General features: G+C 42.6%; 1 protein-coding gene across 3 annotated transcripts in view; it reads right to left on the reverse strand.

Moving 5' to 3' along the window:
* Positions 1-13,011: 13,011 nt before the first annotated feature.
* Positions 13,012-27,639, reverse strand: part of LOC127005916 (uncharacterized) — a 150,781-nt gene continuing 136,153 nt past the window's right edge. For all 3 annotated transcript variants that reach the window (XM_050875312.1, XM_050875310.1, XM_050875311.1), the window contains 14 exons: positions 23,653-23,734; positions 20,508-23,340; positions 18,744-19,837; positions 18,364-18,552; positions 17,712-17,905; positions 17,287-17,424; positions 16,609-16,834; positions 16,124-16,246; positions 15,737-15,874; positions 15,213-15,335; positions 14,950-15,105; positions 14,638-14,763; positions 13,925-14,032; positions 13,012-13,623 (listed from right to left, as the gene is read on the reverse strand). In XM_050875312.1, coding sequence (XP_050731269.1) covers positions 13,495-13,623; positions 13,925-14,032; positions 14,638-14,763; positions 14,950-15,105; positions 15,213-15,335; positions 15,737-15,874; positions 16,124-16,246; positions 16,609-16,834; positions 17,287-17,424; positions 17,712-17,905; positions 18,364-18,552; positions 18,744-19,837; positions 20,508-23,340; positions 23,653-23,712 — 5,637 coding nt within the window. In that variant the 5' untranslated portion in view covers positions 23,713-23,734 and the 3' untranslated portion in view covers positions 13,012-13,494. The remainder of the gene's footprint in view (positions 13,624-13,924; positions 14,033-14,637; positions 14,764-14,949; positions 15,106-15,212; positions 15,336-15,736; positions 15,875-16,123; positions 16,247-16,608; positions 16,835-17,286; positions 17,425-17,711; positions 17,906-18,363; positions 18,553-18,743; positions 19,838-20,507; positions 23,341-23,652; positions 23,735-27,639) is intronic.

Here is a 27,639-nt window from a genome sequence, read left to right on the forward strand (position 1 = left end):
CTGGTAGGGGTTAGTACTTGGTTGTAACCCATTTTGTCGTGTGTAGTATAAATCTGTGAAAATGATGAATGAATGAAGATGCATTCTGGACAGCATAGGGATGAGCCACTAAAAAAAAGTAATGTCTTGTGCAGTGATGCTCCAGATCGAGGAGACATATAAGTGACTGCTGAATTTTAGTGGGTGGAGACATTAAACTTATCGCTCGGTGTTTAGATGGGAATGCAATGCCTCATTTCCTTCTATGAAAGGGTTGTTCGCGAAAGTACTACAATATTTCATTCAAATAATTTTGTATGACTGTGGCGGAGAAGAAAGCTTTGCTCGCTTTACCCAAAGTGACGTTGACTGAAAGCAAGGTAAGTATGCTTGCATGCAGAGATATTCTTTAGTAATTAAAGTCCTATTTATTGTGAGGTTAATCTTAATTTCAACTTATGGAAAGGACAAAATCTGGCTTGACACAAAACAACTCAAGAACTTCATCTTTATTAGTACATAATTTAAATGTATCAACAAGGCAATGAGTTACCAACTTTTTAATGTTACCTAACAGCTTGCATGCTTACAGGATAATATAACATCATTCCCTAATTACTAGTTTCAATGAATGTTGTTTTCTACAAGTATTTTTTTTCTTCTAAATGGAACATCTCTCCAAAGACGTTGAATTTATATACCATGTAAAAAATATATTTTCATACACACACACACATATATACACACAGAGGATATATCAAGTTGGGTAGAAGAATCTATGGAGGGATGAGATGAAAATGGTTTTGAGTCATCTTTTACATGGAAGAGCAACAGGTGGAATGCCTCAAGGGTAAGCATAGGTTTTGATCATGTTCTATGTTTTGGTTAATGATGTATGTTGAACAGATTACTAAAACAATGATCTTTAATTATATTGAAGAGGATATGTCAAGGGAATTAATAATGCTAATGCTAGGATTAAGCTTGGTGTGTGCACTTGTTATCTGATCACTGAACATGAAAAAAACAAAAAACAAAAGGAAGCTTGAAAGGATACAAAGAGTTACACCTAAATATGTAGGTGGCAAGCTTAGCATGGCTGTCATATGAAGAAAGTTGTAAGACATAAATGAGAGATGAGATTTAATGATGATGAAGGATGTAAAGGGATAGAAGTGGACTGGAAGGATCTTGACTAGAGATACTGGAAGAACAAGAGGTCATGGAAACATGTAAAAGAATAAATGTTGTGATAATGCTAAGAAATTTAGTTTTCCAAACAGCAGTATTTATGTCTGGAATGAATTAGATAAGGAAGTAGTGTAGGAAAGGAAAATCATCGACTTTAGAGCTAAGATGGAGAAAAGTAGATATGGTGATAGCTAGTATAACATGAGACTAACTCTAATACTGTATATTAAAACTAGGTAAATACATACAAATGCACATGCACACACACACACACACAAACACACATAAAGGTGGGTAGTTGCATTGTAATCTTCTTGGTTGTATTTAAGGTTGCACTGCAACTTTTTCCACATTTATGAAACTTGCACAACTTATATATGGTAAAAAAGATAGCTTCTAGGGACAGATAAATGAGTTTGTATACCAAATGGCGACCCCACGTGAAAGTTTGTCTACTATAATGTGATTTAATCAAAGGTGGGCATTCCACAATTTAAGTCCACTAATCGCTAATCTGCTATCAGTGGACCAACAAAAAATTTGAGGAATAGCATTAGCAGAAAATTAGAAAAATTAGTGGATTTGCAATTAGCGGAATGCCAAAATTATAGTCCGCTAACGCAAACTTTAACCGCCAACAATGAAATTTCCGGGAAATTCAAGAACATTCTTGAAAGTGTGGAGAAACTTCTAGATTAGGGTGGCCAGACATCTCGGATTTTCCGGAACAGTCCCGGATTTTGATGGTTCATCCCGGAAATAAAATTGTCCCAGATTTCATGCACTGTCCCGGGAAATGTTTTTTTTATAAAAGCACCCTGGATTTCCCTTCCAGAAATCTGGCCATCGTATTCTAGATCTGTCTGATACGCAGCTGGTCTGCGCAGCACGCAGGCGGCAGACTGCCTGGGCAGGAATATCTTAGAACTGTCTGTTCCGCAGCTGGCCTGTCCCAGTAGCATGCGTGGGAGGCGGTTTACATTAACTCTGTATTTTGCTGTTTAAAACTTGTTATATATAAAAATATATAAATAAATATATAAGTTGTAAGGTAACTTTATTGGAAAATATTTTTTTAACTACCAATAAAGGGTTAGTGGACAAAAAAAAAAAGGTTAGTGGACTGTTGCGGACTCTATTAGTGGACTAATTATTTTTATTAGCGTTAGCATTAGCGCACCGGCGAAGCTGGAAAATTTGTGGATTAGCGATTAGCGGAATGCCCAACAAAGTTAGTGGAATTGCGAATTGTGGACTAACAAAAAATTAGCAGGTGCCCACCTCTGGATTTAATCCAAATGGTACAATGGAGGGACTCGTAGGGTGATGATTGACAATCCAAAGGGACCTATATGCCCAACTTTTGAGAAGTAAAGCAGTCAATGCAGCTTTTTTGTACTTGAAATAGTATATTATATATATATCGGCCAGGTGGTAAGGGATTTGGTAGTATGAGCATGGGCACTGTCCTGCCAAGATACTCTGGTACCTGTGAGCTTTAAGGACAGATGGTCACATAGGAACTCCATATCACATCTGGATTCTTATGTTTATTTTTTTTATTTTTGAGAAAGACAAGCTTTCCTATCACCTTACTAGAAAACATAATCACATATAAGTGAGTGTTTCAATGTGGGTTCCAGGCAGCCCATGTCAAGTTAATCACTGCCTTGCAGCAGTACACTGCACTTCCTCAGTTATACACACAGTACAGGTTGCCTCGTCTGACCACAATACATTGAGCCAGTACTCATCTCCCAGGTCAAATAATTACTGGCACAAATGAACCCATGAGCCTTCTGCACACACGAGAGAAGACAGCTACTTTCTATAGGAAAACTTTGTAACCTTTAAAAACTTGCTTATTTCCACATTTTTTGAAGGCCAGCCTCCTTTACAGAAATGATCTAGCCGATGATTTATTTTGTCAACTCCTTATTATGGGCCATAATTTGTGAAGAATAAATAAATAAAAAAAAGCTGTGCAACCATGATAAATGGAGGTGTGTCTGAAAGAAATATAACAGAAATCTGTGGCATCATTCAGGCACCTGAGGCAAGGAGCAACCAATGCTGCCAGAGCCTCAAGGCCACCACTACATCATAGAAGCACAATAAGTCCTGGTTTCTAAATTTCACACACAAGTACCATACTTTTTTTCTTTTTCAAAATGTTGCTCCCCACACCTGACACCGCATACTTTTAGCGAGTACTGTAAACATGTGTGTATGTGTGCCTGTATTGTTAATATGGTACTGAAATGAAAGACCAGTGCAGGACACTTAGTAACTGCTGTAAGTTAAATGTCAACTTTAAAAATGACAGGCAAGAACTCACACCTGAGTGACTGAGTGACACAGGTTTGGCAGTTATGTGGTGTGTGCAAATACAGACACCTTAAAATGATGAGGTAAGTTCATGGATAGGGAGAAAAGGTGGTATTAGGTTTAAAAGAGGTGCCCCATGTAGGCCATCTGGCCTCTTGTAGACTATGTGTTTATGTACACGTGTGTGTATATACATATATGCTTAGATATGCTGTACGTACACCACTCACAGATAGATTCCCTTTCTTTCACTTTTGATGAATCAGTTGACTGCTGGTCATCCAGTGCTGGACTCAGAGCATCACTCTATGGAGAAAGGTAGCAGCAGCCAACACCAACAGCTGTATCACAGGGCTGTGGGCTTGGGTTGGGGCAGAGTTGCAGCCATCGCCCCAACAGGTGAACACACAGGCCCGATACTCCCTCTCGTCTCCTGGCCGCCTCACCCACTCGCAGTAATTACCCCAGTCTCGTGCTGAGCAGAACCTCTTGGTGCCCAGCTGACCTGTAACGTAAGGCCATGACCATAAATTAATTAGTAAGAGCCATGGTGGAATAGAACACATACACAAACACAGTTATATTTCACATGCAAAAACTTCAATTAATTGATCTAACCAAATAAACAAACAAACAAATAAAACTGATAAATTGTTTCCATGGATTGAGAATTTTTTTAATAATTTTGAAAGCAGTGATAATCAAGCTCATTTTGGGGAATCAAATGTCTACTTATCAGCCAAGATATAAAAATAATTGTAGTCTTTTTAATGAATGAAAAATGTGATAAATGATGAGCTTTACAAGTTGGTACAGTGAATAGGTAGCCAATATGCATATCCCTTACTTTCTTCCAGTTGTGAATGACTTTTGGTAACAAACACCAAAGTAGAAAACTCAGAACCTAAGCAGTAAGAAGTAATGAACAAAACTGGAGTGAATAGCACAATGAAGAAAGATCATTATCAGGCACTTCATCAGAGTACACAGCTGCATGCAAACTTTAGGATTGGTGTGGGAGAGGCAACAGGTTGTGAATTAGGTCAAGTAAGCGAACTGAGGCAGACTCTGTAAAGTATAGATGAAAGGCTGTATAAAAGCAAGAATTGGAGCTAATGGCACAAAACTGATGAATGAAGTGGGTCTATTTCAAGTAGTAAATTTACTAATGGATAATACAGGTCGTTGAAATGGAGTTCCAAATTTAGTGAATGGGTCTGGTACAAGCTGCAGTAAAGGGAAGCTCAGATGAAATACTGACTTAAGTAACATAATAGTCTTTGAGATATGTGACATAATTAATTACTTTTGAGACATCAGAGTAAACATAATGATTTGAGTAACAAGTTTTTAGAAGAGAAGCAGCAGAAATTTTGTTTCAGAATGGGAGTGTAGTGGCAAATATATATAATTTTTTCAATAGTGTTTACTCATGGTAGAGAAAAGCATTTATAATTTATTCATGCAAGATTGAAACGGAGGAAAGGGGGAAATAAGTGACAGCTGACCCGGAGCTTTGTTTGTTATAGGGTGACATGGCAACCAATTCTTATCCTACAAATCAATACTCTAGTGTTGGTATTTTCACCACTGCCACAAACCCTGACAACACACAGCTGATATGGGGATTGTGTTCTTTTAATTAGATCTCCAGTAATAGGTAATCTGAGTTAGTTTGTGTTTTCTTAATGGCTGTATGAAGTAAGGAAACTTTCAAACAAACACCCTTGACAAATTGGACAAATGGGTCAGCTTAAGATAGCACTGGACTATATTTGGTCTGTGTTGAAATATGATACCAATGGAAGGTCTTTGCAGGTTACAATGATTCTTTTAATTTACATTAAACAGTTATCTACATGCACTTTTAGCAATAAAGATATGGATTAGTTATTGAAAATGAAAAAAGCATTATAGCTCCAAAAGTATTCACTCCTAAACATTTGAACAATGCTATACAGGGATAAGAGGAGTGCAAGAGACTTATGGAAGTAGGATATACTGAACAATGGAACAATCTGGATAAATAAGTTCTTTGATTCAAAAACAAAAAAATAAATAAATGAGCTTAAAGCTAAGTTTGACTGACTGAGATGGAACCCCTCGACAGTGGCTCATTTCCAGTGTATCACTACCAATTGATCAAAACTAGATGAACACACACACACACACACACACATATATATATATATATATATATATATATATATATATATATATATATATATATATATATATATATATATATATATATATATATATATTTATATTTATATTTATATAAATATTATTAAACTTTGTACATATGGATCGAGATTGAATGAAAAGGGAATATACGCATGCTGAAATGTGATCATACCCTGAATTTTTTTAAGTTCATGCATTAGTGAGATAGTAATAGAGAGAGGGAGATATAGATGGAGAGGTGTGTGTGCTTCATAAAAATGAAACAGCAGTGAAGGAGGGACATGATGTCTAGACCTTCGAACATGCCGGTCGTCTTGACGCAGTAACGCGCCTCAAACACCCTGTTGCAGCTGGTAGGTAAAATTGAGGGCGAGTGGTGTCTGGCCTTCAAGCGTACAGGACAGTGCTCACCACGACTACTGTCACACTGGTAACATTTGATCCCGCAAGCTGAAACACAGCCATCAGTTACTTCATTCTTGACCCTTGTGTATGGGGAGGGTTTGAAGAGACAAGAGTAGGACAAGTGACCCAGCCATTAGTTTTGGGATGCTATGTACAGAAAGGAGAAAGATTAGTAATAGCTTCTGTTATGTACCAACAATGCCACGATGGACTGGTGTTAGTAAGGTGTGTTGCCATGCCCACAGCTGCAGCCACTCTACTAGCTGGTGAGCACCTGATTGAAAATCAATGTTAGTGATGGTTAGTAGGGCACAAGAGAGTCAAGCTGGCGGCTGGGTCTTGATCAAAGCAAAGTGCGACCCAGTTGCTGTAGCTGACTAGCGGGGTGCTGGCAGAAGAGGGTATCCGCACCACCTTCAACGAGGCCGGTCATCTTGATGCAGTACTCAGCCTCCTGGATTTGATCGCAGGAGTCTGCGAAGAGTACATGATGCTGTGGTAGCTCCTCTCCACATGTGCGCTCTTCTGTTGACTTACACTGGAAGCAGTTTATTGCTGCAGCTGTGGGCAGTGAAAATAAACATAACAAACAAAATAATCTTATATGCTTATCAAAATATCAGCAATATCTAAAGTTGGAGTAAAAATGTTAATTTAACTTTAAAAAAAAGTCTGTCTCCCTTTTATCATTGTACAATGGATACTTTTTGGTTATCCTTGAGCTGTTAATTTACTCTACTGTAAAAAATGAAAAAAATAAGAGGCTACCCATCAATCATGTACCAATACAGGTCAAATAGCAAATTCTTTAATAATGAGTCCATTTTCCCACAAAGGAATAAATGTATAGAGGGGGTTAAGTTCCTGATCACCTCCTTGACCCAAGATTTTTTTAAATGAAAATAAATGAATATTTGTTTGTCTGACACTTTTTCTCTTTTAAATATGGGCTCTGCATCTTGATTGGGAAAAATCACCTATGAAAACCCAGTTGATCTCTGTGGCCTTGAGAAATAGTAGTAATGAAGGTAGCTCAGTACGTTTATAATAATGTTTATCCCAACTACCAGTAAAGCCAAGCTCTCTCCACAACACCCTCCTTGAAGTCACCTGAAGGGGATAAATTGGTGAGGGCCCTGCTGGAGCCACTGGAGGCCCACATCAGGTGTGCTAATAACATGAGAAATAAGCCAAAGTAATGAAAGTTTAAGGTATCAGAATGTGGTGGTGGAAGGAAACCATTCATCCTTAAGCAAAGTCAAGAGAGCTAGGTGTTCCACAGGGGCCAATACTGGGGTCTATCTACTCTTTATATTGGTAGAGGGACATTGATAAAGGTTGAAATACTGGATGATACTTAGATCCCCAACTTAGCTCTCAAAGGTATCAAGGGGAAAGGTACTGAGGTATTGGTGATTTTTTTTAAGTCACATGAATTGTACCATTTAGGGTTGAAGGCAGCTAAGTGAGTCTAATCATAGTGCTGAGTATGCTTGTTTGCTGTATATCTGAAACTGGGACAAAGGAGTATAAAATGTGGGAAGGGATTCATATGAGGGTAAAGATAGGACAGAAGTGTGAGCATAAGTAATAGAGTGAAGGCTAACTCTGAGGATCATCACGACGTAGCTACGGTTAGGGGGTGCATGAGGGCGAGATAGACCCAGGAAGGAATGGAAAACTGGGGAATAAGGTGATAAAGGATGAAAAATGGAAATGGGGAAATAAAGGACGAGTCACAAGCCACGCAGGGAGGAGTTATGAGTCACCCCCACAAGTTAAGTCACAACTCACAAGCCACAGTACTTCTAAGAGGATCATCATGACGTACGGCTAGGGGGTGCAGGAGGGCGAGACGGAAGAGTGGGAAATAAGGTGATATGGGATGAAAAGAAATGGAAATGGGGAAATAAAGAATGAGTCACAAGCCACGCGGGGAGAAGTTAGTCACCCCCACATGGGAAGTCACAAGCCACAGAGGCCGCCCCGCGTCCTTCCTTCCCCCACGGCCACCATGGGACATCAACGCCCTGCTGGTATACCTCTATTTTCCACTTTACTCCATTTCCTGACGCCTTGAGGACCCATACATCACTCAAAAACATATATGACACCCATAAGTAACCCATAACACACTTCCCAGTCATCTACTCGTACTCAAACTTTTAAAATTTACAAACAAACACAAAATATAGTACTCCTCAAGAACTTCCTGTAACTATAAATAGAGGTATTTTTCCCCTTCTTACCATTTTTGATAAGGAGAAGCAGACTTAGGGTTATGTAGGTGAGCTGGGCGGTGGTGAATTTGGCGGGGTCCATTGTTTTGAGGTGTGGTGAGTGTGTGGTGACGGTGTGATGGCGTATTCACCTCCACTGGCCACTAGAGACTGAGAAACTGGGCGGGGCTGGGGCTGCTGGGAGTGGGAGAGACTGTTACCTCCACTCCTCCTACCTTCCTCCCTCCCCCTCACCTGTGCTTCCCTCCCTCGAACCCTACCTGCCCTTCCCTACCTCCTCCTTCCTACCTCCATCCCCCTTCCCTGCCTCCATCCCCTTTCTCTGTTACCTTCACTCCTCCTACCTCCTCCCTCCCCCTCACCTGTGCTTTCCTCCCTCCTTTAACCTGCCCTTCTCCTGCTTCCCTCCCTCCTTACCTGCCCTTCCCTGCCTCCTCCTAATTCCCCCTCCATCCCCTTTCCTCCACTCCTCCCTCCCCCTCACCTGTGCTTCCCTCCCTTCCTCACCTGCCTCCTTCCTCCCTCTCTTGCCTCGTCTTCCCCCCTCCCCTTACCTGCCTCACCTGTGCTTCCCTTCCCCCTTCCTATCCTACCCTACCACCTGGCTCTTCTTTCCCCTTCCAAGATCCTCCCTCACCCGTCCTCCTCCTCCCTCCTCCTCCCTCCTTCCTGTTTCCTCTAGCCTCCCCTAACTGGCCTCCTCCTCTTCCATCCCCCTCCTTCCCTCCCTCCCCCTAAGACCATATGAGCTGCATGTCTCCTTCTTCCTCCTCTTCTTTTGTCCTCTATTGCTTTATATCGCTCCCTATATAGGTCATCCTTCTCCTAATCATCTCTTCTGCTTATTCCTACACTTAATTTTTATTGGCGTTACACCATTTGTTTTTCCTTTCCTCCATAGTTTTCCTCCCCCCTCACCTGGCTTCCTCCCCCCTTACCCCCTCCTCCCTACTCAAGGCCAGGTGGGGCGCGTCTCCGCCAATCACGCGCCTCACCTGCTCAGGTAAACCCCGTGTCCGCTTATCAGAGCGCAGGATTCCTGCACCGCTGCCAGACGCGCGATGAATATTCCGATATATTGATGAAATTGTAGCTGTTTATTGAGCTATAGTTTTGTTATCTATATCAATGCAGTTTTTCTATATTTCTCTCAAGCAGGTAAAAAAATAAAGCTGATGAGAATATAACTTTGCAATAGAATCTCAAACAATCGTCCTAACTAGCGGGGAATTTGAAGTTTATTTCATTGAGTATTTTTTAGAACCACAGAAAAAAACCGTTATTTCAACATTAATGTTGAAATAACGTTGATTGTTTTTTCTGTGGTTCTAAAAAAAATACTCAATACCAATTGGTATTGTGTCCTTGAAGAGGTCGCGTAAATCAAAGACAATGTAAATCAAAGAAGAGGTAGGTTTCTATCGAAAAATAAATATTTATTCAGTGGAGAGAGAGAGAGAGATTTACATAGATTTACATAGAAAATCAGACCACACAGACCCCATGGTCCAGACTTGGTGGTCTCCTTAAACCCAAGTGATTTTACATTAATCAGAAGACTCCAAAACGTTGCATTTCTACTCTAGTTGATATTAAGTTGAAGGAAGTGACGGTCGAGCTTATTTTTGAAGGAGTCAATCGTGTTACACTGGACCACTGATGATGGGAGCTTATTCCATTCTCGCACTACAACGTTGGTGAAGAAAAATTTGGTGCAGTCTGAATTTACTTGTCTACATCTGAGTTTTACGCCATTGTTCCTCGTGCGCAAAGTGTCATCGATCATAAACAATGTTGATCTGTCTACATTCGTGAAACCATTAAGTATTTTAAAACATTCGATCAGTTTTCCTCGGAGGCGACGTTTCTCAAGAGAGAACATGTTAAGGGTGGAAAGCCTTTCTTCGTAGGATTTGTTGCGCAAGGAAGGGATCATTTTCGTTGCCCGACGCTGAACACCTTCTAATTTAGCAATATCCTTTGCATGGTGGGGAGACCAAAACTGTACCGCATATTCCAAGTGGGGTCTGACTAAACTGTTGTAGAGCGGGAGTATTACATCTTTATTCTTAAATAAAAAGTTTCTTTTAATGAAGCCCAACATTCTGTTCGCTTTATTTGCTGCATCGATGCATTGCTGTGAGAATTTGAGGTTTGACGCTATTTTGACCCCCAAGTCCTTGACGCATTGAACGCTTTTGAGTTTAACGCCGCGCATTTCGTAATCAAACTTCTTATTCCTCGTTCCAACTTGAAGGACCTGGCACTTGTCTACGTTAAAGGGCAGAGAGAGAGAGAGAGAGAGAGAGAGAGAGAGAGAGAGAGAGAGAGAGAGAGAGAGAGAGAGAGAATATCCATATCACCGAGATATCCACTCAGGCACTCAATCTCAACCTCACTCGTGCGATGAAGAAATGAGGGACACCATGAGCGACTGGCTAATATTGGTACCGGTACCGATCAGTCTGGTACCGGTACCGCACTGTATAGCTGGTACCGTTAGTACCGGTACTGGTACCGGTACCTGCAAACCCCTACTGTTGAGTAGCGTATAAGTGAAAAAAACGTGTAAATTAAATATTTATTTGGATTTTGGACCCCGCGTTATTTAAAAAACGCGTAAACCAAACTCGCGTAAATCGAGAGTTACCTGTACAAAGTAGAAAGTAGTAAATGCTTCTCACTGGAGCCTGTGTGGAGCTCTCTTTTATATGATTTTTTCCTCATGAAGACTTGTAATCCTTTATTCGGTTTTCTGAGCTTACCACAACAACGTGCAGTAATATATTGTACTCATGTTAATAATAAAGTGTGGAAAATGGATAGCACTGGGCCAGGACTCGGTAGAATATTTCATCGAATATTAGGGATGCAAAAGGTGACGGCTGAATAAATGTGGGTATAGTTTAAAGGAGGTAAAAATTATATGTATGTGGATTTACTCAGCTAGTTGGCTACCCCTGGTCTAAACGCTTTATTTTATGTGTGTATGTCAAATGGACATCGCTGAGAACTTAAAAAAGAGAGATGAGTTAGCCGGAAAGGTGGAATAATTATTAAAAAAAATTGGATAGGGTCAGAGTGGAAAGAGAGGAGAAAATGGAAGAAGAAAGAGGAGAGAACAGAGCTGAGCATGAGACTGAAAGTTTAGGTCAGAGGTTTTAGAGTGGAAAAGGTGGCAAGAGAAAAAGGGGAAGAATTAAGTCAGAATACTCAGCGGATTGCTTAACTTGTCAGATATAAATAATTTAATCTGAATGGAAAAGCAAAAAAACTGTTCATCTCAGTCTGATCTATACAAATCTCAGGATGCAGGGGAACTAAACCAAAATACTAAACTGGGTTGGATCTCATCTTGATTATGCAGCTCAGTTCTGGTCACCTTACTATAGAATGGATATCAGAAAGTTAGAATTGGTGCAGAGGAGGATGACAAAGATGATTCACGGGTTAAGAAACTTGCCATATACATATGAGGGCTTTCTTCAGCTCTTGGCAAGGGAAAATCATGGCAAAGCTTCAGACTGCCTTGAGGGAGAAAAAATATCAGGTGCCTCTATACAAAAGCAAGGTGTATACAACATTTTTTTTATTTTTAGAATTACTACTTACCTCAGGCTAATGTTCTCAGTGGGGTGCCTCAGGGGTTAGTCTTGGGACCATTGCTTTTCCTTCTTATCAATGATTTAGATGATGGTATATTTAGTGAAATTGCCAAATCTCTCTCTTCAATATTCATCCTCTTTATTGATCCATATTTCTGGTGGTCTTCCCCTCACACCATTTCTCTCAGTCTTGCTCTCATACAACCCTCTTCACAAAGTTATCCTCATTCATTCTTACCACATGTCCAAAGCATCACAGAGTACCTTGCTTCACACAATACACTTTCCTTGCTGTTACACCCACACCAAAACTCTCAGACTCATTCTCGTTACTTTCTCCATCCCATCATTACACACCACATGTTCCTCTTGTGAATGCAGTGCTATATTCCATGGCCATGTACCTGATGCACATGACAGTTGGGAGAACAATGCTATTTTTTATACACATTTCCTTTTCAGAACACCAATTCCTGTCTGCCCTTCACTGCCCCCCCCATGCTCCCATACTATACCAATACATAACAGAATGAATAAAGAACTCTTTTTAAGTGAAAATACAAGTGCTAAGTTTTATTGAAAACTGACTTTGCAAGCTCAACTGCTTTTCAGAAAAAAAACAAAATTTTTTTATTTTATTGTTTTGCACAAAAGCTTCATAAGGAATAGTATTAGTGAGTCGGGAAGGTCAGAGGTAACAGAACAAACTGACAGACATGTCATTTAATTAACTTTGGGGTGTTCACTAATTTCTTACAAGAAACACAAATTTAGTATAAATATAAATGTATAAACTGTATATAAATGATATTGATGAACATTTGCTAACATAAGTTGACTTGTTCTAATTGAATAGAAATATTTTGTATTGGGTCAGGATGCCAGGAACAGGCACTTTTAAGGCCTTACTTATAGGTATGTTTGGCACTCCAGTACCAGGGCAACACCAGGCTGGACTTAGCGGGCAAACACGGCCTTTTGGTCACATCCTGCTCTCTACCTAACTTCACATTCTTGCATTTAAATTTATATTCACAGTACGTACAGGTGAGTGCATTTTTCTTATAATACATGTGTATATTTCATAATTTTTATTATATATATACAAATATAGCAATGAACTGAATTGCTTATTACCCAAGGAGTGATTCCACAGACATAGCAGTTCACATATAAATGGACTAATCTGATCACATAGTAATATTATATCTATTACAGGTTATGACTGACATTTGTCCTGTAGACCTCACGGGTAACAAAACTTACTGATCAACTATCACACGCAGACACAAGGAAGATTATAATAAAATACTATAAATCAGAACACTTTGGCATTCCACACACTAGCTGCTCTCAGCACTTTTTATACATATTTCTTAAATACATTTATTAATGACCTAGTCATACAATTTCTTTTTTTATGTGGCAGTCTCCATAGCTGAGACAAGTTGCTTTTGAATATTTATTTATTTTCTGTATCAACTTGAAATTTCTTTATGAAGACAATGGTTATTTGTGTCAGTACTTGTTTCTGGAGGGCTGAGGTGCAGAGCCCTCACCTAGCACCTGCCCATGCCATTGATCATGATGTTTGCGAGGGCAGGACGTCTCCTCTTCCAAGTGCCAACAGAGAGGGCATGAAACTGGATGTATCGGAACCATGACTCTGTGCTGGCATGATCACTTCCCTGAGGGTGAAAGTAATTCAACTTTCAGATTGTAAGATTTGACTCATTACATTTGATTACTGTATTATGAAATTAAGTCTGCAATTTATCATCAAATGGATTAGCAGCCAAATGTATTATCTGGATCAGAATCTAATATATAAGGCAGCTGTCACCTTCTTGGTTTGAGAAAGAATTTAATGTTCACTCGGTCCATAAACCATGGGATATATACATGTAATTAAAATGTCTGGTTTAAAATAAGCTACACAAATGGTGGTAACTACATTCACTAGACACAAAAAAGCATCATGGGACTGACCTTGAAAATGAAGGTGTCTTTGGAGTTGAGATCTGACACTTCAAAGCACTCTGTTTCACTTTCCCCTTCCCAGGCCACCACGCAGCGGCTCAGGATCCACGGCTCCTGCTGTTGGTCCAAGATCACATGAAGAAATGTTACTTCACTCAGATTTGGTGTCATTCTGTGACAGTCATGTGATGCTGTGTATTCTTTCATACCTCTCTACCACAAGCAATCCCATTACAGAAAATATATGAAATTGTTCACTTCATTCTCATCCTTATGAGTTATATCTCACATAAGCAAGGTAAACTGAGGTCTAGAGAAAAAAGTATTCACTGGATAAATAAGACAGATCAACTGGTAAACATCTATGCACTATTCCTTCACTATCATTGCAAACCCTGACTTTAGGTGTGACCACACAGTGTGGTGTCTCACAGACCATCAAAGTCTGAGGTCAGATAGTACTTTTCTGGTGAATAATGTTGAATGCATTCTACTTGATAAACTCCTCTATTTTAAGTTTTCATGAATCAACTGTTATTCCAATTGAAATTTCCATGCCATTAATTCTCAGCTTTTATTTTATCCACCTACATATTTCATAAAAATGTCACTGGCATTGATTTTTCATCAATCTCCTGAGTCTGAAATCAATCATAAAGACATTCATGTTTTTCTACATCCTATATCAAGGAAACTAAAACTCTTATAAATATTTCACTTACCCTTACAAGGGCTGTCTTGGATGCCTTAAGATCCTTGAAAGCCAGCATGGCAGCATCTTTGATGCCTAGATTACAGGGCATCACTAAGCCATCCTCTGCTACCTCCTCCTCAAACAATGCACGAGGCTGAGGAATTAAAATTTTCTTTAGCTCACTTAAAAAGAGTTGTCTTCATTTAGTTCTTTTCCTTTATCTAAACTGTGATCAAAAAGTATTCACTGAGTCTTCAAATATGGTTGTCTGTACTTAGCCTCCCATATTTACATCAATAGAGAATACAAAATACTTTTTACAGCAGTTCTTGATACTTACAGTTCCATGAGTTATGAGGAGGATGTGCACGGTCATCATCTTGAGGGAACGGCCGCGCCGAGTCCAGTTGTTCGAGTCTGGTGCCAGGCAAAAAAGTCTTCCCTCCCTTACCACTGTGGCCTCTTCAGGACTCCAATCCAGGACCTGCAGGGCCAACTGGAAGGAAATGGCCAAAATTGTACAAATGTCTCTGTGCTATGGGGTGCCTGATGCTTTCTGTAATAATGTAGAACTTCTTTAAGTGCTGTGAAAATATGACTTACCTTTCTAAGTTTGAGGTTAGTGGAGAAGTTGTGCGACTGTGAGGAGCGCTTCACTGGTGTCCCACTGCTCACGCTCATGGAGATGCGGCGCCAGAGTTTGGTGGGACTCATTTCCTTTGTCTCCTGTAACAACAGATCATAAGCAACAAAAGCTATAAACAGTTATACAAATAAAGTAAGGAGCGAGAAGCATATGTAAAGCTGCACATTTCATTGGCGCTCATCTCCGTTTCTTTGTCCCTTGTGCCTGTGGTGGGCAAGAACCCATTACCTGGGACACAGGGCAAGTATAACATTCAGGTTACTGTGGTTTACTTTCCCCAGGCTCCCCAAGGTACCTATATATTGACCATCCCAACATGGAGGATGAAAAACTGAGTGATCTGTGTATCAACTTCCCTGGCTAAGACTGGACCTAGGTCTGTGCTAACTACTCCACCATGGATAACAAATGACTAAGAATAAATTGAAACACATATGATTCAAGGGCCACACACTTAACTCTTGGTGTTTATTTGGCTTACATTATTCATATGCTGTAGATGGAGTTCAATCTTTTCCTTGGCTCTGCGACAGTCCTCTCTTGATGCGTGAGTTGGTGGCGTTGCTTTGTAGAGGCGTGCCAGCAGCAGCGGGTACTTAGTAACACGTTGAACAGGAACCTGGAGAAGGAACAGGCAAACGTTATGTTAATGTTCTGTGTATACTGTTACACATAAAATTTGGGAGAGCTCTGCTGAGTTTCTTCTGTTGCAAACATATGAAGTATAATGTCTCTTATCACTAAATTTGAAATCCATTAATAAGAGTTTTATAATGACTGAAATACTCTAAGTCACATTATACATTTTGGTCCTTTCAGCTCTTCCTCACTGACTACAACTTTCACAATGCAATTCACTGTTCCTTACCATGAGGAAGGAGTGGAGATTCATGCGTCGCAGCAAAGTGTTCTCCATCTGCGATACTTTGAGGAATATTCTTAGCAGCTCCTTCTCCTTCTCCAGTTGTTGCAGCAGCAGTGAGGCAGTTCCCTGTTGGGTACACCATTTCCCTGAATATGTGTGGCTAATCAATGAATTCAATGTTCTATCATCAAACCAGTTTGGTTTTAGAAAAGGCTTGAGTACACATTTTAATCCCTGACCGACAGGTTACTCAGGATGCTGGACAGGAGTTTTGACTTGTGTCTCTTGACTTCAGTTCAGGTTTTGATATGGAGATGAGGTCAGGTGTTCCAAAATGCAGTGTTTGGGGCCTATGATGTTCAGTAACATGGGGTTTGTTGTTTGAACAAAAATCAACTGGTGTTGGTGGGCATGATGATGAGGATCATAATGTTGGTGACCCAAACTTTTAAATCAATTATTAAAATGCAAGAGTGTGTTATCTATACCTGTCTGATGCAGTAAGTCTCAAAGGCGTGCAACATGGGTGCTGCGTGCAGGAAGAGGCGAGCCATGTTCACTGTGAGAAGGTCTTCATCGCCCTGATCCAAAGCAATCTCTAAGGCGTCACGCAGTTGAAGGGAAAAGACCCTGTTGTGCTCCAGCAGTTCCTCCACGTTGAGAAAGATGCCCTTCAGCTGATCCCGACTTAGAAGCCCTGCCACCAGAATGGGCCTGCAAAGACATTATTAGCATATGAGCATAGGAAATCTATCAAAGGCCAGTCAGCCTACACAGGGGCAGCTTCTGCAAAGCTTATGCCGTCTATCTTCCCTCCTTATGAATTAACTTTTGAAGGTTTCTATCATATCTGAAATCATCATGTGACTACTAAGTCTGTTTCTCTCTTCAACTATATTGGTAAATCAGTTCTTACTTACAGTAGTTAATTCTTCCTACACCAAGTAGTACATCCTCTGATACTGAACTCAATCTACCACTTTTATGACGACTCATTCATTAAATAAGTCATGAAAAATCAGAGATTTAGTTATTAACTCTCCATTTCCTGCATAAGCTCAAATGGGAGGGAGTTGAGCTGCTGGACATATGAGAACTATTAGTCAGGTGCAGGTCAGTTTGTCACCTTTCAAGTGTTGTTAGTTGTAATGCCTGAGTCACCTCACCTGTAGAACTGGTCAATCATGACTCGCAGGTCCTGTCCATACTTGATCTCAGTCTCCATTATCTCAGTCAGTATCTCCTTGCGTTCCCCACGGCGGCGAGAGCACCTGCGGCACACCAGTGGGGCGTACACCACACCACTGTGAAGGAAAGAAGTTTTGGTGAAGGGCATAAATATGGCAGCCATCATGTCTAAAAAATCAATAAGATGAATATATTTTTCTTCTTTTCGCAGTCAACCAACTTTTCTCATTTTCTGCTGTATTGTATGCCTGTTATAAGTAACCAGGCAGTATTTATTAAGTATAGACACATTATCAAATTCCATTGGATATTCATATATTTTGTAGGAATTACTACGGTTTGGTTATTCAAGTAGTTTTCTGAAATGTTCCATCCTTCCTTTGACTAGAAAAGTGGAAGTCACCTGTTTGTCACTCTAGTGTCCACAGGGGAGTCACAGTCATCGCAGAGGGGCAGGTCTCCTCCTTCAGGGATGGCTGTGGCACCATCAGCGGCCACGGTGCCTTGCTGGCCATGACGAAGCGGTAGTGAAGGTTTGCTGGTCTCTGAGCCCACGCCGGAGTCTGTCCTTTCCACTTCACCCCGTAACAATCGCTCCTGCAAGGGAGGTCAGGAATGAGGGAATGAGAAAGAGAATGAGGAAGAGAGAAGGAGGAAGAGGGAAGGAGAAAGAAACGAAAGAAGGAGAATAAGAGGTAAAGCAACAAACTAAATCTCCTTAATCATTAAGTTTAGTACAAATGGATTTGATTAATATTTTTTGTTTGTTTGTTTTTATACAGTCAGGAGAGTTTGTGACAAGAGAAATCATGAAGACATTCTTGGAGAAACCCCGGGGGATGGCACTGTAAAGCAGGTGAGGCAATGCACCCTTCAGCATATGTTCCCACTGATTGACTGATACCATAAATGGAGTAGGAACCACTTTTTAGTTATAAATAGGCCCTGATTCAAAGTTTTGGCTGAACTAGCTGAAGTAATGCACCAAACAACCAAAATCATGCAGTCTCTACATCAAAGTAAATGTTAAAATTAAGAACCGCAATTCCTTTTACCTTATCCGACCTCAGGAGTCCACTGTTTTCTGATGAGTCTGAGTTGGAGCTCATGTTGGAGGACCTGTTGCCTCTGTTCCTGGAGGTGAGGGCTGGGAACTGGTCTTCAGGCGGGTCCACCCCCAGCTGGTCCTCCTCCTCATCGTCCTCAAGGTCTACCTCAGCCTCTAGGGGATTGCCTACAAGGTCCTGGGAGAAGACACTCACACTTAGACAAACTAGATTATACTATAGTAGACAACTTTTTTTTTTGACAAACTAGATTATAGACAACTTTGCTTTAAGATTTCAGAATGTTTAAAAAATCAGACAGGTATTTTTTCAACCGTCAATTGAAACACTAAACACTGTTCTGCAGAAGGGCATGAAAAGCAACCCACCTGTTCTCTGTCCTCGTCATCATCCACAGTGTTGGCCACCCTGCGGCGAGCATCTTGCAAGTATTCCAAGATTTCATCCTTTGAGGCTCCTTCAAACATGGATTTTCCAGGTACAGGTGACTTGAGTTGGGCTGAGTCTCGAGTGGGACTGCCATGACTGATGAAGGGCGAGGCAGCAGGTGGAGAGCGAGAGAGAAGTTCCTCGTATATGTGGTCGGTGATTTGCTCATAAGGGTCTTCTTCTCTTACACCTTTCTGGAGAGACATTTGGGACCCATGCCTCTCCATGCGATGTCTTGAAGCACCATCGTGACTCTCAGGGCTTTGGGAACCGTTTTTGTTCCTCCTTTTCGGAGCTTGCGGTGGACTAGATTGGGAGGCAGTGTTGGGAGAAACACCGCCCACAAATGCACCCAAAAATGTGGGTCGGGCGTGGCCTGCTCCTCGGCCCCTGATAGTTGCTGTTCGAGTCTCTTCATTTGCAGCAAACATAGGTATGTGCCCTGCTGGTGGTAAAACTTCTCGAAGCTCATCTTTGGAACGTGGTGCTTCTGTTGATGACTCTTGAAGGAGTGAAGAGACAGAATTTGTGGCAGGATAAAGTGAGGTATTAGAAGTTTTGAAACTAAGAAAGGTTGAGTTTTGAGTTGGTGAAGAATCTTGTGCTGAGGAAGGGACAATTGTTATTCTGTCTATGTCATCCAATGGGGGAGGTGATGTAGGCAAAGGAGGAGGAGGAGAGGGAGGCGGGGACTCTGGAGGAGGCCGAGAGGGTAGAGGTGGAGGGGAAGGAAGGGGACGTTCGTGAGGGGACGATCTGGATGTTGGGACACATGATGCTGCAGACCTCGCTGTGGGTGGCGGAGGCGGTGGAACGCTGGGTCTGGGGGGGCTTAATGCACGATTTCTTGGAGGTGGAGGTGCTTGGCGGGTTGGGACAGAGGAAGACAATGGAGTTTTAGCTGTGGTGATGACTGTGTGGTTTTGGTGATGGTTGTGGTGGTTGGCAGCATCCTGAGGGCTTGGCAAGGTCTCACCTGAAGTCTGACATTCACTCAGACTTTGGTGAAGTAAAGACCAGTGATAACTATCACCTGCAAAAAGAAGACCTGGTCAGCTGTATTGTGGCACCTCCTTTGTGTGGTGGTTAGTAAGCCTAATTTTGATTTATGGAACTGTGTTTGATCCCAGCCAGAGCAGTCAGCACTCAGCCCACCTAGCTGTTTGGCCTCCCTTTTAGGCTGGTCAGTAAATGGGTATATACCTAGGGAAAGTAGTCTGTGGTAACCTGGATCACTTCTTATCCACCACAGGCTCTAAGGCCAAAGAGTTAGTGGTGAGCAATGTCGTAACACACAGAACACACGGCTTAGGGTAAACTCCAAACTGTACTGTTTGTAGTGAATGTCAGACATAGTAACAGTACATATACACATATGCACGCACGCACGTGATATGAGGTAGACTGTAAGCACTTGGTTACCACAGTTCACCTTCCCAAGTGTTCTTCAGGTATTTATCATTAACTCACAGGGAAGATGGAACACCTGTGTGAGCTATGCAACAACTGCTCAGACTTAAAAACTACCTACTTAGCACATCTTGAGACTGACCTTGCTATAAGAAACATCCTTTACCTCTGTGACATGTTGTTGAGTACATAATTATTAATCTGATCACCACATCAACACTTCCTGTATAATCAAATTTTCTCTCTGCACAGGAAAAAATATTTGAAGTTAAACTGAGGCGCTCAGAACCAACCTGTCTCATTGCAGTTTTCTTGTGGCAGGTAGTCTCTCCATCCACCCTTCTCATTACTCTCCTGAGCAGCAGAGTTAATGGAATCCAGGGGTGGCATGTCTGGCTCCAGCTGGTCGTTCTCCTTTTCCTCTTCCTCAATTCTGTGATGGAGTTGCTCACTTCTGTGCGAAGTATTCACCTCATTGTCTTGACTGACCTCACACTCCCCATTTACAGCATGCTCATTTTTTTCATTTTCTAAACTGACAAAATCATCTACAGTATTTGGCTTGTAAACTTTAGACATATTATTTCTTGCGTAAATATCTTGAAGATCAGAAAGAAGGTTGTAGTTATTCTTCCACTTTTCTTTTTCCTTCTCCCTGTGAGATCTTGCCGAGGACACCTTGCGGCCCTTGGACTCTCCAGCATCCTCAATGACTGTGACGTCGTGAGAGGCTCGGAACTGTACCTGCTTTTTCTTCCTCTGATTCTGCTTAAATTCTGAAAATGTGGGAAGGTAGAAATCTGAGTCTGTTTCTGAGCTGGTGTCCACTGAGGGAGGTTTCTTCAAGATGGATTTAACCTTCAACAGCTCTGACAAGGTGGGGTGAAGGCCCTCATGACGCACAGGAGAGCTGGCTGAAGAGGAGTTTGCACTTTGTTCTTCATCTTCAAGTAAGGAAGAGTCACAGTAGTTTTCACCTGCCTCATCCCTGTTCCCATTTGTTAGTATGTCTGCCTCTTCCATTTCCTCTTCCTCGTAAATAGTGTCCCTGGCACCGGTCCACTGGTCACTAATGGCCGTTGAAGAGCTAAGACTAGAAACTGAAGAGTCAAAATTTGGATCAGAAGAGTAACTGTATGAGGAATCTGAAGAATCCAGTGGCAAGTCCTCCTCTGGTAAGGTATCGCTGTCTGAGCCTCGTGTGGGTGAGGACAAAGGATAGTCGCTGGTGCTGTCCTCCACACTAAGGTCATTATCATCCTCACTACTTGAGAACCCAGTGCGGGGTTCAGGGGGCGGCACTCCTGGGGTGAGGACAAGCATGCGTTGGCCGGCAATGCGGACAGTGTTACCACCTTGCTGGAGCTCGCTTGCTTCACGTAGTTTCTTTATCTCCAGCTTCGGGCCATTGGTGGTGCCGTTGATGCCTGCTGGGCTGCCACGACCATTCACGGCTGCATTTTTCTTTTCCTGCAGTGAGTTCTTTTTGTTTCCATTCACAAGGACAGAGCCGTGATTATTTATCAGACCATTTTTTCTTTCTGGGTTCCCTGATTTGGCTACAAAATTTTGTTTTCTGGTAGATACGTTTTTAATTCTAGATCCTACTTTACCAGTAGGAGAGGAACTATGCTTACCATTGTACAAAGGAACATCATAACTTCCAGGTGAAGACAGTGTAGTTAATGAGTTACTATTTTTATTGGACAATGCATTTCTATTATTGGATGCCGTGGATATGGCAACTTTAGCCCCAGAAGGTTCATTCCTGGAGCCATTGGAAACGGCAGCTTCAAACTTTTCACTTGAATCTGGAGCACCATTACCATAAACAGAATCAGCAGAATTTGTGTAAATCTTAATCTTGTTGACTCCTTTGTCAGTGACTGCCCAAGAACGAGTGTCTCCCTGAGCAGGGCTGGACCCAACACTTATCACACTGACCCTGCCTGTTCCTGCTTGGGAATTTCTCTCCAGTGTATTGGGTTGTGTGTCCACGGCATTGTCGCTCAGCTCGTCAGGGTCGGAGCTGTTTGGTGAGCCTGCAGAATGGCTGAAGCTGGTGAGGAGTTGGTACGCTGTTGGATTTTCAGTTAAAATGGATCGTCTATCGTCAGGGTCACCTGAGGATGAGTTTTCTTTGGCACTAACTGAATTTGTGACTACGCTTCGATCGATTGGGGTCGAGGAAGGGACACGAGGAGGAGGGGGTGCAGGCCGGGAGGGCTCCACCGCATCACGGGTAATGGTCACCGAGCTGTCGTTGCTTCGGCCACTCTTAGTACTGCGAAAGCTCTTCACACTTCGCACAGTCTCAGGCGTGGTTGCGGGAGACTCCTCTTCACTGTTGGTGTGGGCTGGAGGGCGGACGTTTTGGCGTTGCTGAACTTCAAACCTCTCGTACACCTGCTCCTCCAACACCTGCCAACCCCAGGCACGCGGCGTGGCGGCCGGCGGGCGTGTCGCAATGGGCGGCGGCTGGTAGAGGTTGGTGGGTATCGTTGGCCGGACTTTGGCTACCACGCCCGCTGTGGCATGACGCACCGTGGCCAACTTTCTCCCACACTTTTTACATTTTTTCTTTTTCTTGCTTCTGGTATTCATTAGCTGGTCAGGACAGACACACACATTGGTATACAACTGCACCGGCATGACACGCGGGGCTTCGTACACAGGATCAAGAGTCACATAGTGGTCCCATGCAGCACCTTTCTCCGGGGCATGCAGGCCGGGGGGCGGCACATTAGAGAAGGAAGGGAGAGGTGGACGGACTGGTGGCCGCCGACCAGCTACTGAGCCAAACCAATCAGTGTAGCGGACAGTAGAGGACATGGTGGTCTTGGTGGCGTGACTGTTGAATGGGATGGCAGGGGTGAGGCCAGGCGGAGGGGACATGCCCTGGATCACACGCAGGGCCTGATAGGAGCGCCCCACTGTCCCGCCGTAGCCGCCATACTTCTGCCGGTACTCTGCCAGGTAGTTGTGGTTGACCTGGGCAGGCATGGGTGGCTGAGGGAGGCCACTGCTGGCTGGAGACAACTGTCGCTCCTTGGGGCGGGAACGAAACTTCAGCAAGTCCCCCCATGACCTCCTGGCCTTGGCTGGGGTCACACTTCCCCCGTAGTCCTGCGGAGAGCAAGGAATCAGTAAGGCAGCAATCTCTGAGTAGCGTTACTGGACAGACACCAGAGCTCACCCAAAGGTTTAAAGTGCATGACTAAAGAATTGCAAATACCATCGCAAAGATTGTGGGGATTTTCTGAAACAGCGGAACGAAGCAATGAAGCTGAATCTTTGCATTTACACACGCTGCACAGTGAAGTAATGGAGTGCACCGGAAAGCTATATTTACATCCTCCCTTGTGATGATGAAGTGATAAAACATCTTCATGCCCTAAGAGGTAAGCGTGGCCACATGGGAGGGAGGCGTATACTCACCCTGGCCGGCATGTTGGCGTGGGACGGGGGATACTCGTAGATGGCCCGCACCGTCTCCATCACCGTCACGCATCACGCCTGCCTGCAAGCATCACACACTCAGTAAAAATGCTGTTACAGCTGAGATTATCTTGAAGGCACACTTGTAAAATTATGGAAAGAGCATGCATGTCATCTAATCTGGCACATACAACACAAACCTTTGATATAACCCTTGAACTTTATGTTCCTACCTGTCAACACATATAGCTATAATTGTGTCTTGCCATCTGCACGTCTATTAATATATACCTTTCATCTTATTCAACTAACATAGTTTATAGCCTCAATTGAGATGACCCATGGCTCAAAGCCTTCGGACCGAGTCCTCATCTGTGTCTCGGGCCACTACATTTTTTTTCTAGAAAGACGAAGAGTGCGGGGAGATCTGATAGAAGTATTCAAGTTGGTCAAGCGTTTCAACAAATAAGTAAAGTACTGAGAAGTAGCCATCAGGATAGAACACGCAGTAATGGATTTAAATTAGAAAAATATAGATTTAGGAGGGAAATAGGCAGGCATTGGTTTAGTAATAGGGTGGTGGGGGGATGGAATAGACTCAGCAATCACATAGTGAGTGCAGGGACGATAGCTTGTTTTAAGAGTAGACTGGTTACCTACATGGACGAGGATGACAGGTGGTAGTAGGGGGGTGAATCTGGAGCTGCCTTGTGTAGCCCAGTAGGCAGTCTCCCAATGTTATTATGTTACATGGATTCCTTTATCAATCTAATCGGGTTTCCCCAGCCAAGGATCGAACCGCCCACGCGGCGCAGGCGGCCACCTCCACTGCACGAAGATAAAAGTGAGAGGCTCACCCTGCTTTTCACCCAATCTCAACTCGGTAGGGGGCAGCCATGGCTTTAATGTAATCCGGCATGGCCTTTCATGACGTATAGGGCATGTAGTGGCCTATATGTCATATAGTGGAGGTGGCCGCATGCGTGGTTCGATCCCTGGTTGGGTTAACTTGAATTGTCTTAATATGACATTCCTCTAATCTTACTTTTTCTTTTTTATTTTAACAAGAAACTGTCTCCATTCATGTTTATAAAAGTGAAAAATAAATCACAGTGTGTGTGTGTGTGTGTGTGTGTGTGTGTGTGTGTGTGTGTGTGTGTGTGTGTGTGTGTGTGTGTGTGTGTGTGTGTGTGTGTTCAACTACCAGACCTCTCCAGGATCATTTTCAACATTTGAACACTGATGTGGTGTGCACATGAGAGGTTTGTCTGATTTTGAGCGACCACCAAAACCTTTGAACCCATTGATACATAACACTGTGAAAGCATAACACGTGTTTGTGCACTTAATACAGGCGTGAGGGGGCGGGCATGGCGGGAACAAGCATATCCTGCTGGGGGAAGGGGGTGGGCGTGGGGCGGCAGTGTATGACCAGCAAAAAGTCACTCCTGCTGGTCACTAAAGAAAGCAAGTACTCGTGTCAGTGAAAGTGAACCCTCGGCGAGATGAAGTAACTGAACTTGGATGAAAGTCCAAGGCAAGTTTCGAAAGCACCCGATGTTTAAATGAATCTTAAAAGGAAGAACTTTCGAAAACACCCCCACGCCCGCCCGCCCGCTCAGCCCCTCAACAAAAAGCAGCAGGGCATGACGATAACAAACTGGACATTTTATATATATATATATATATATATATATATATATATATATAAATATATATATATATATATATATATATATATATATATATATATATATATATATATATATAAATAAATAGACAGATATATATAGATAGATAGATACAGATATAGGCTAGATAGAGATAGATAGATAGATAGATATAGATCGTGCTGGGTAACCTTAGGGTGATTTAAAAAAAATTCTTTTTATGTTTCCCTGGGCTGGCAGTTTCTATCGCCTGAAGTGGTTTGGCCTCGCCCGGCACTGAACAGCCGATAATTTGAGGAGGCAGCGGCAGTACGCCTAAGCCTAGTGGGTGACCGCAAGTGCCGAGTGTCTCCCGTGGCTGGCCCGCTCCAGCCCGACGCGCCGCCGCCCCTCGCGTGTCTGGCGAAACAATGGCTTCCTTTCACCACGCCCGGCGCCGTGTTCACGGATTTCTCTCTTAGTTTTACCGGAGTACTTTTTCTCTAAGGCAGGAAAAAAAACGATGCAGGTCGCATCAGTGTAACCGGAAGCAAAATGATAAATGTCGCCGTGTTTTTGCTGCAGGCGGTCTTGTCTTGTCTTCCGCTGATAAAGAAGGTGTCTTTTTCATTACTTTTTAATAAGTCACTGGTCAACAAGTTTCTCCAAGTTTCTTTGACGGATTTTTGTTCTCAAAACAAGACAAATGATTTGCATTTAATTAATATTACCCGCAACAGAATACTTATGGTAGTACCTACAGTCCTTTTTGACCCAGCAGATGCACAAAATTCTCGCAACGGCTGCATTACGGGCGGCATTACAGTAGCTGGCTGTGGCGACAACAGCGTTACATAATATAGTGAGTTTTCTCTATCTCGCTGTACTGAGACGGGTGATGCCTGGAGGTCACTCTGCCAGGCGGTCGTCTTACTGTGACCATTTGATCCGCAACTGGCGATTTCATCACTACACTCTAACCCACGGTTAGGCTGAAGCGAGACAAGATTAATTATCGGGGGCAGCGGCAACGTCTGACCCCCCTTTCCCTCTCTCTCTCTCTCTTTCACACACACACACACACACACACACACACGAAACAAACAGCAGCTTCGTGCCCGGCGAGGTGGAACAAGGGTCAGACGGAGACGCAGCTGTCACGACCCACGCCGCGCCGCGCCGAGGAGGGAACTTGGCTCACCGCTGACCATTGTTCTCTCCTCGGGAACAATGGTAGCAGTGGTGATCAGTGTGGCAGGTGCAGTCGATGTAGTAGTAGTAGTAGTAGTAGGTAGTAGTGGTGGTGGTGGTTGTTGTGGTGGTGGCTTTATTGCTACTATTTCCCAACGAAGGATAAAAACCACAACAATAGCCTTTTACAGTTACTACTACTACTACTACTACTACTACTACTACTACTACTACTACTACTGCTCCTCTTACTGCTACTACTATTGCTACTACTACTACTACTACTACTACTACTACTACTACTACTACTACAGCTACTACTACTACTACTACTACTACTACTACTACTATAATTTCTTTTGACCTCTTACAATAAACCAAGTCAGATCAAGGGAAGTCCTTGATCTGCCTTGGTTTACTGTAAGATATTGTTGTAGTGTGTGAACTTGTAGTTCCTAAAACTCCGTGCAATAATGAATGTCTCTTCTTAATTGAAAACTGAGGATAAGAATAATGCCTTTCCGTCGTGAGGCAATACTTTCCTTCTCCCTCATAATGAAAGAACGCGAGGATTTTACGAATGAAATAGCAGAGCAAAATCCACAACGCCTTACATGATCCCTTTCTCTTCCTAGTGCGCCAAGCTTCGCCCCCCAACGCCTGGCCGCTAATTCCCCATCCCTTTTATTCTCCCTTGTCTCTGTTTACCGCCCTATCTTTCCCCCTTCCCTTATTCACCATTCACGAGTTCTCTCCTCCGTCTCTTTCACTCTTTATCCTCTATCTTTCACTCCCTTTAACTCACTATCCCCTTTCTCCGCCCGCCCCCTCCTTTTTTTTTTTCTCTCTCTTACCTCTCCATTTTTATTACTTTCCCCCTTCCCTTCCTCCGTTCTCCCCTTTTCTCTCCTTTTACCAGTCCATCTTTTAACTTCCCTGACTTGCTCTTCCTTTCCTGTCCCCTGTCTCTTTCCACACTACTTCGTCCCACCAGTAATTCTAGACTAAGGAAAAACACACCCGTAAAAAATGTCACAGCTACAGTCAATATACGTGATGATAAGTCTTTCCCGATCCTTCATGAACTATAGAGGATTTGAAGACATATAGTGTTAGGTCAGGTGTGGTGAGTGTCTGCCATCCACGT

Source organism: Eriocheir sinensis, chromosome 31 (genome assembly GCF_024679095.1).
Source record: "Eriocheir sinensis breed Jianghai 21 chromosome 31, ASM2467909v1, whole genome shotgun sequence".
Taxonomy (NCBI): domain Eukaryota; kingdom Metazoa; phylum Arthropoda; class Malacostraca; order Decapoda; family Varunidae; genus Eriocheir; species Eriocheir sinensis.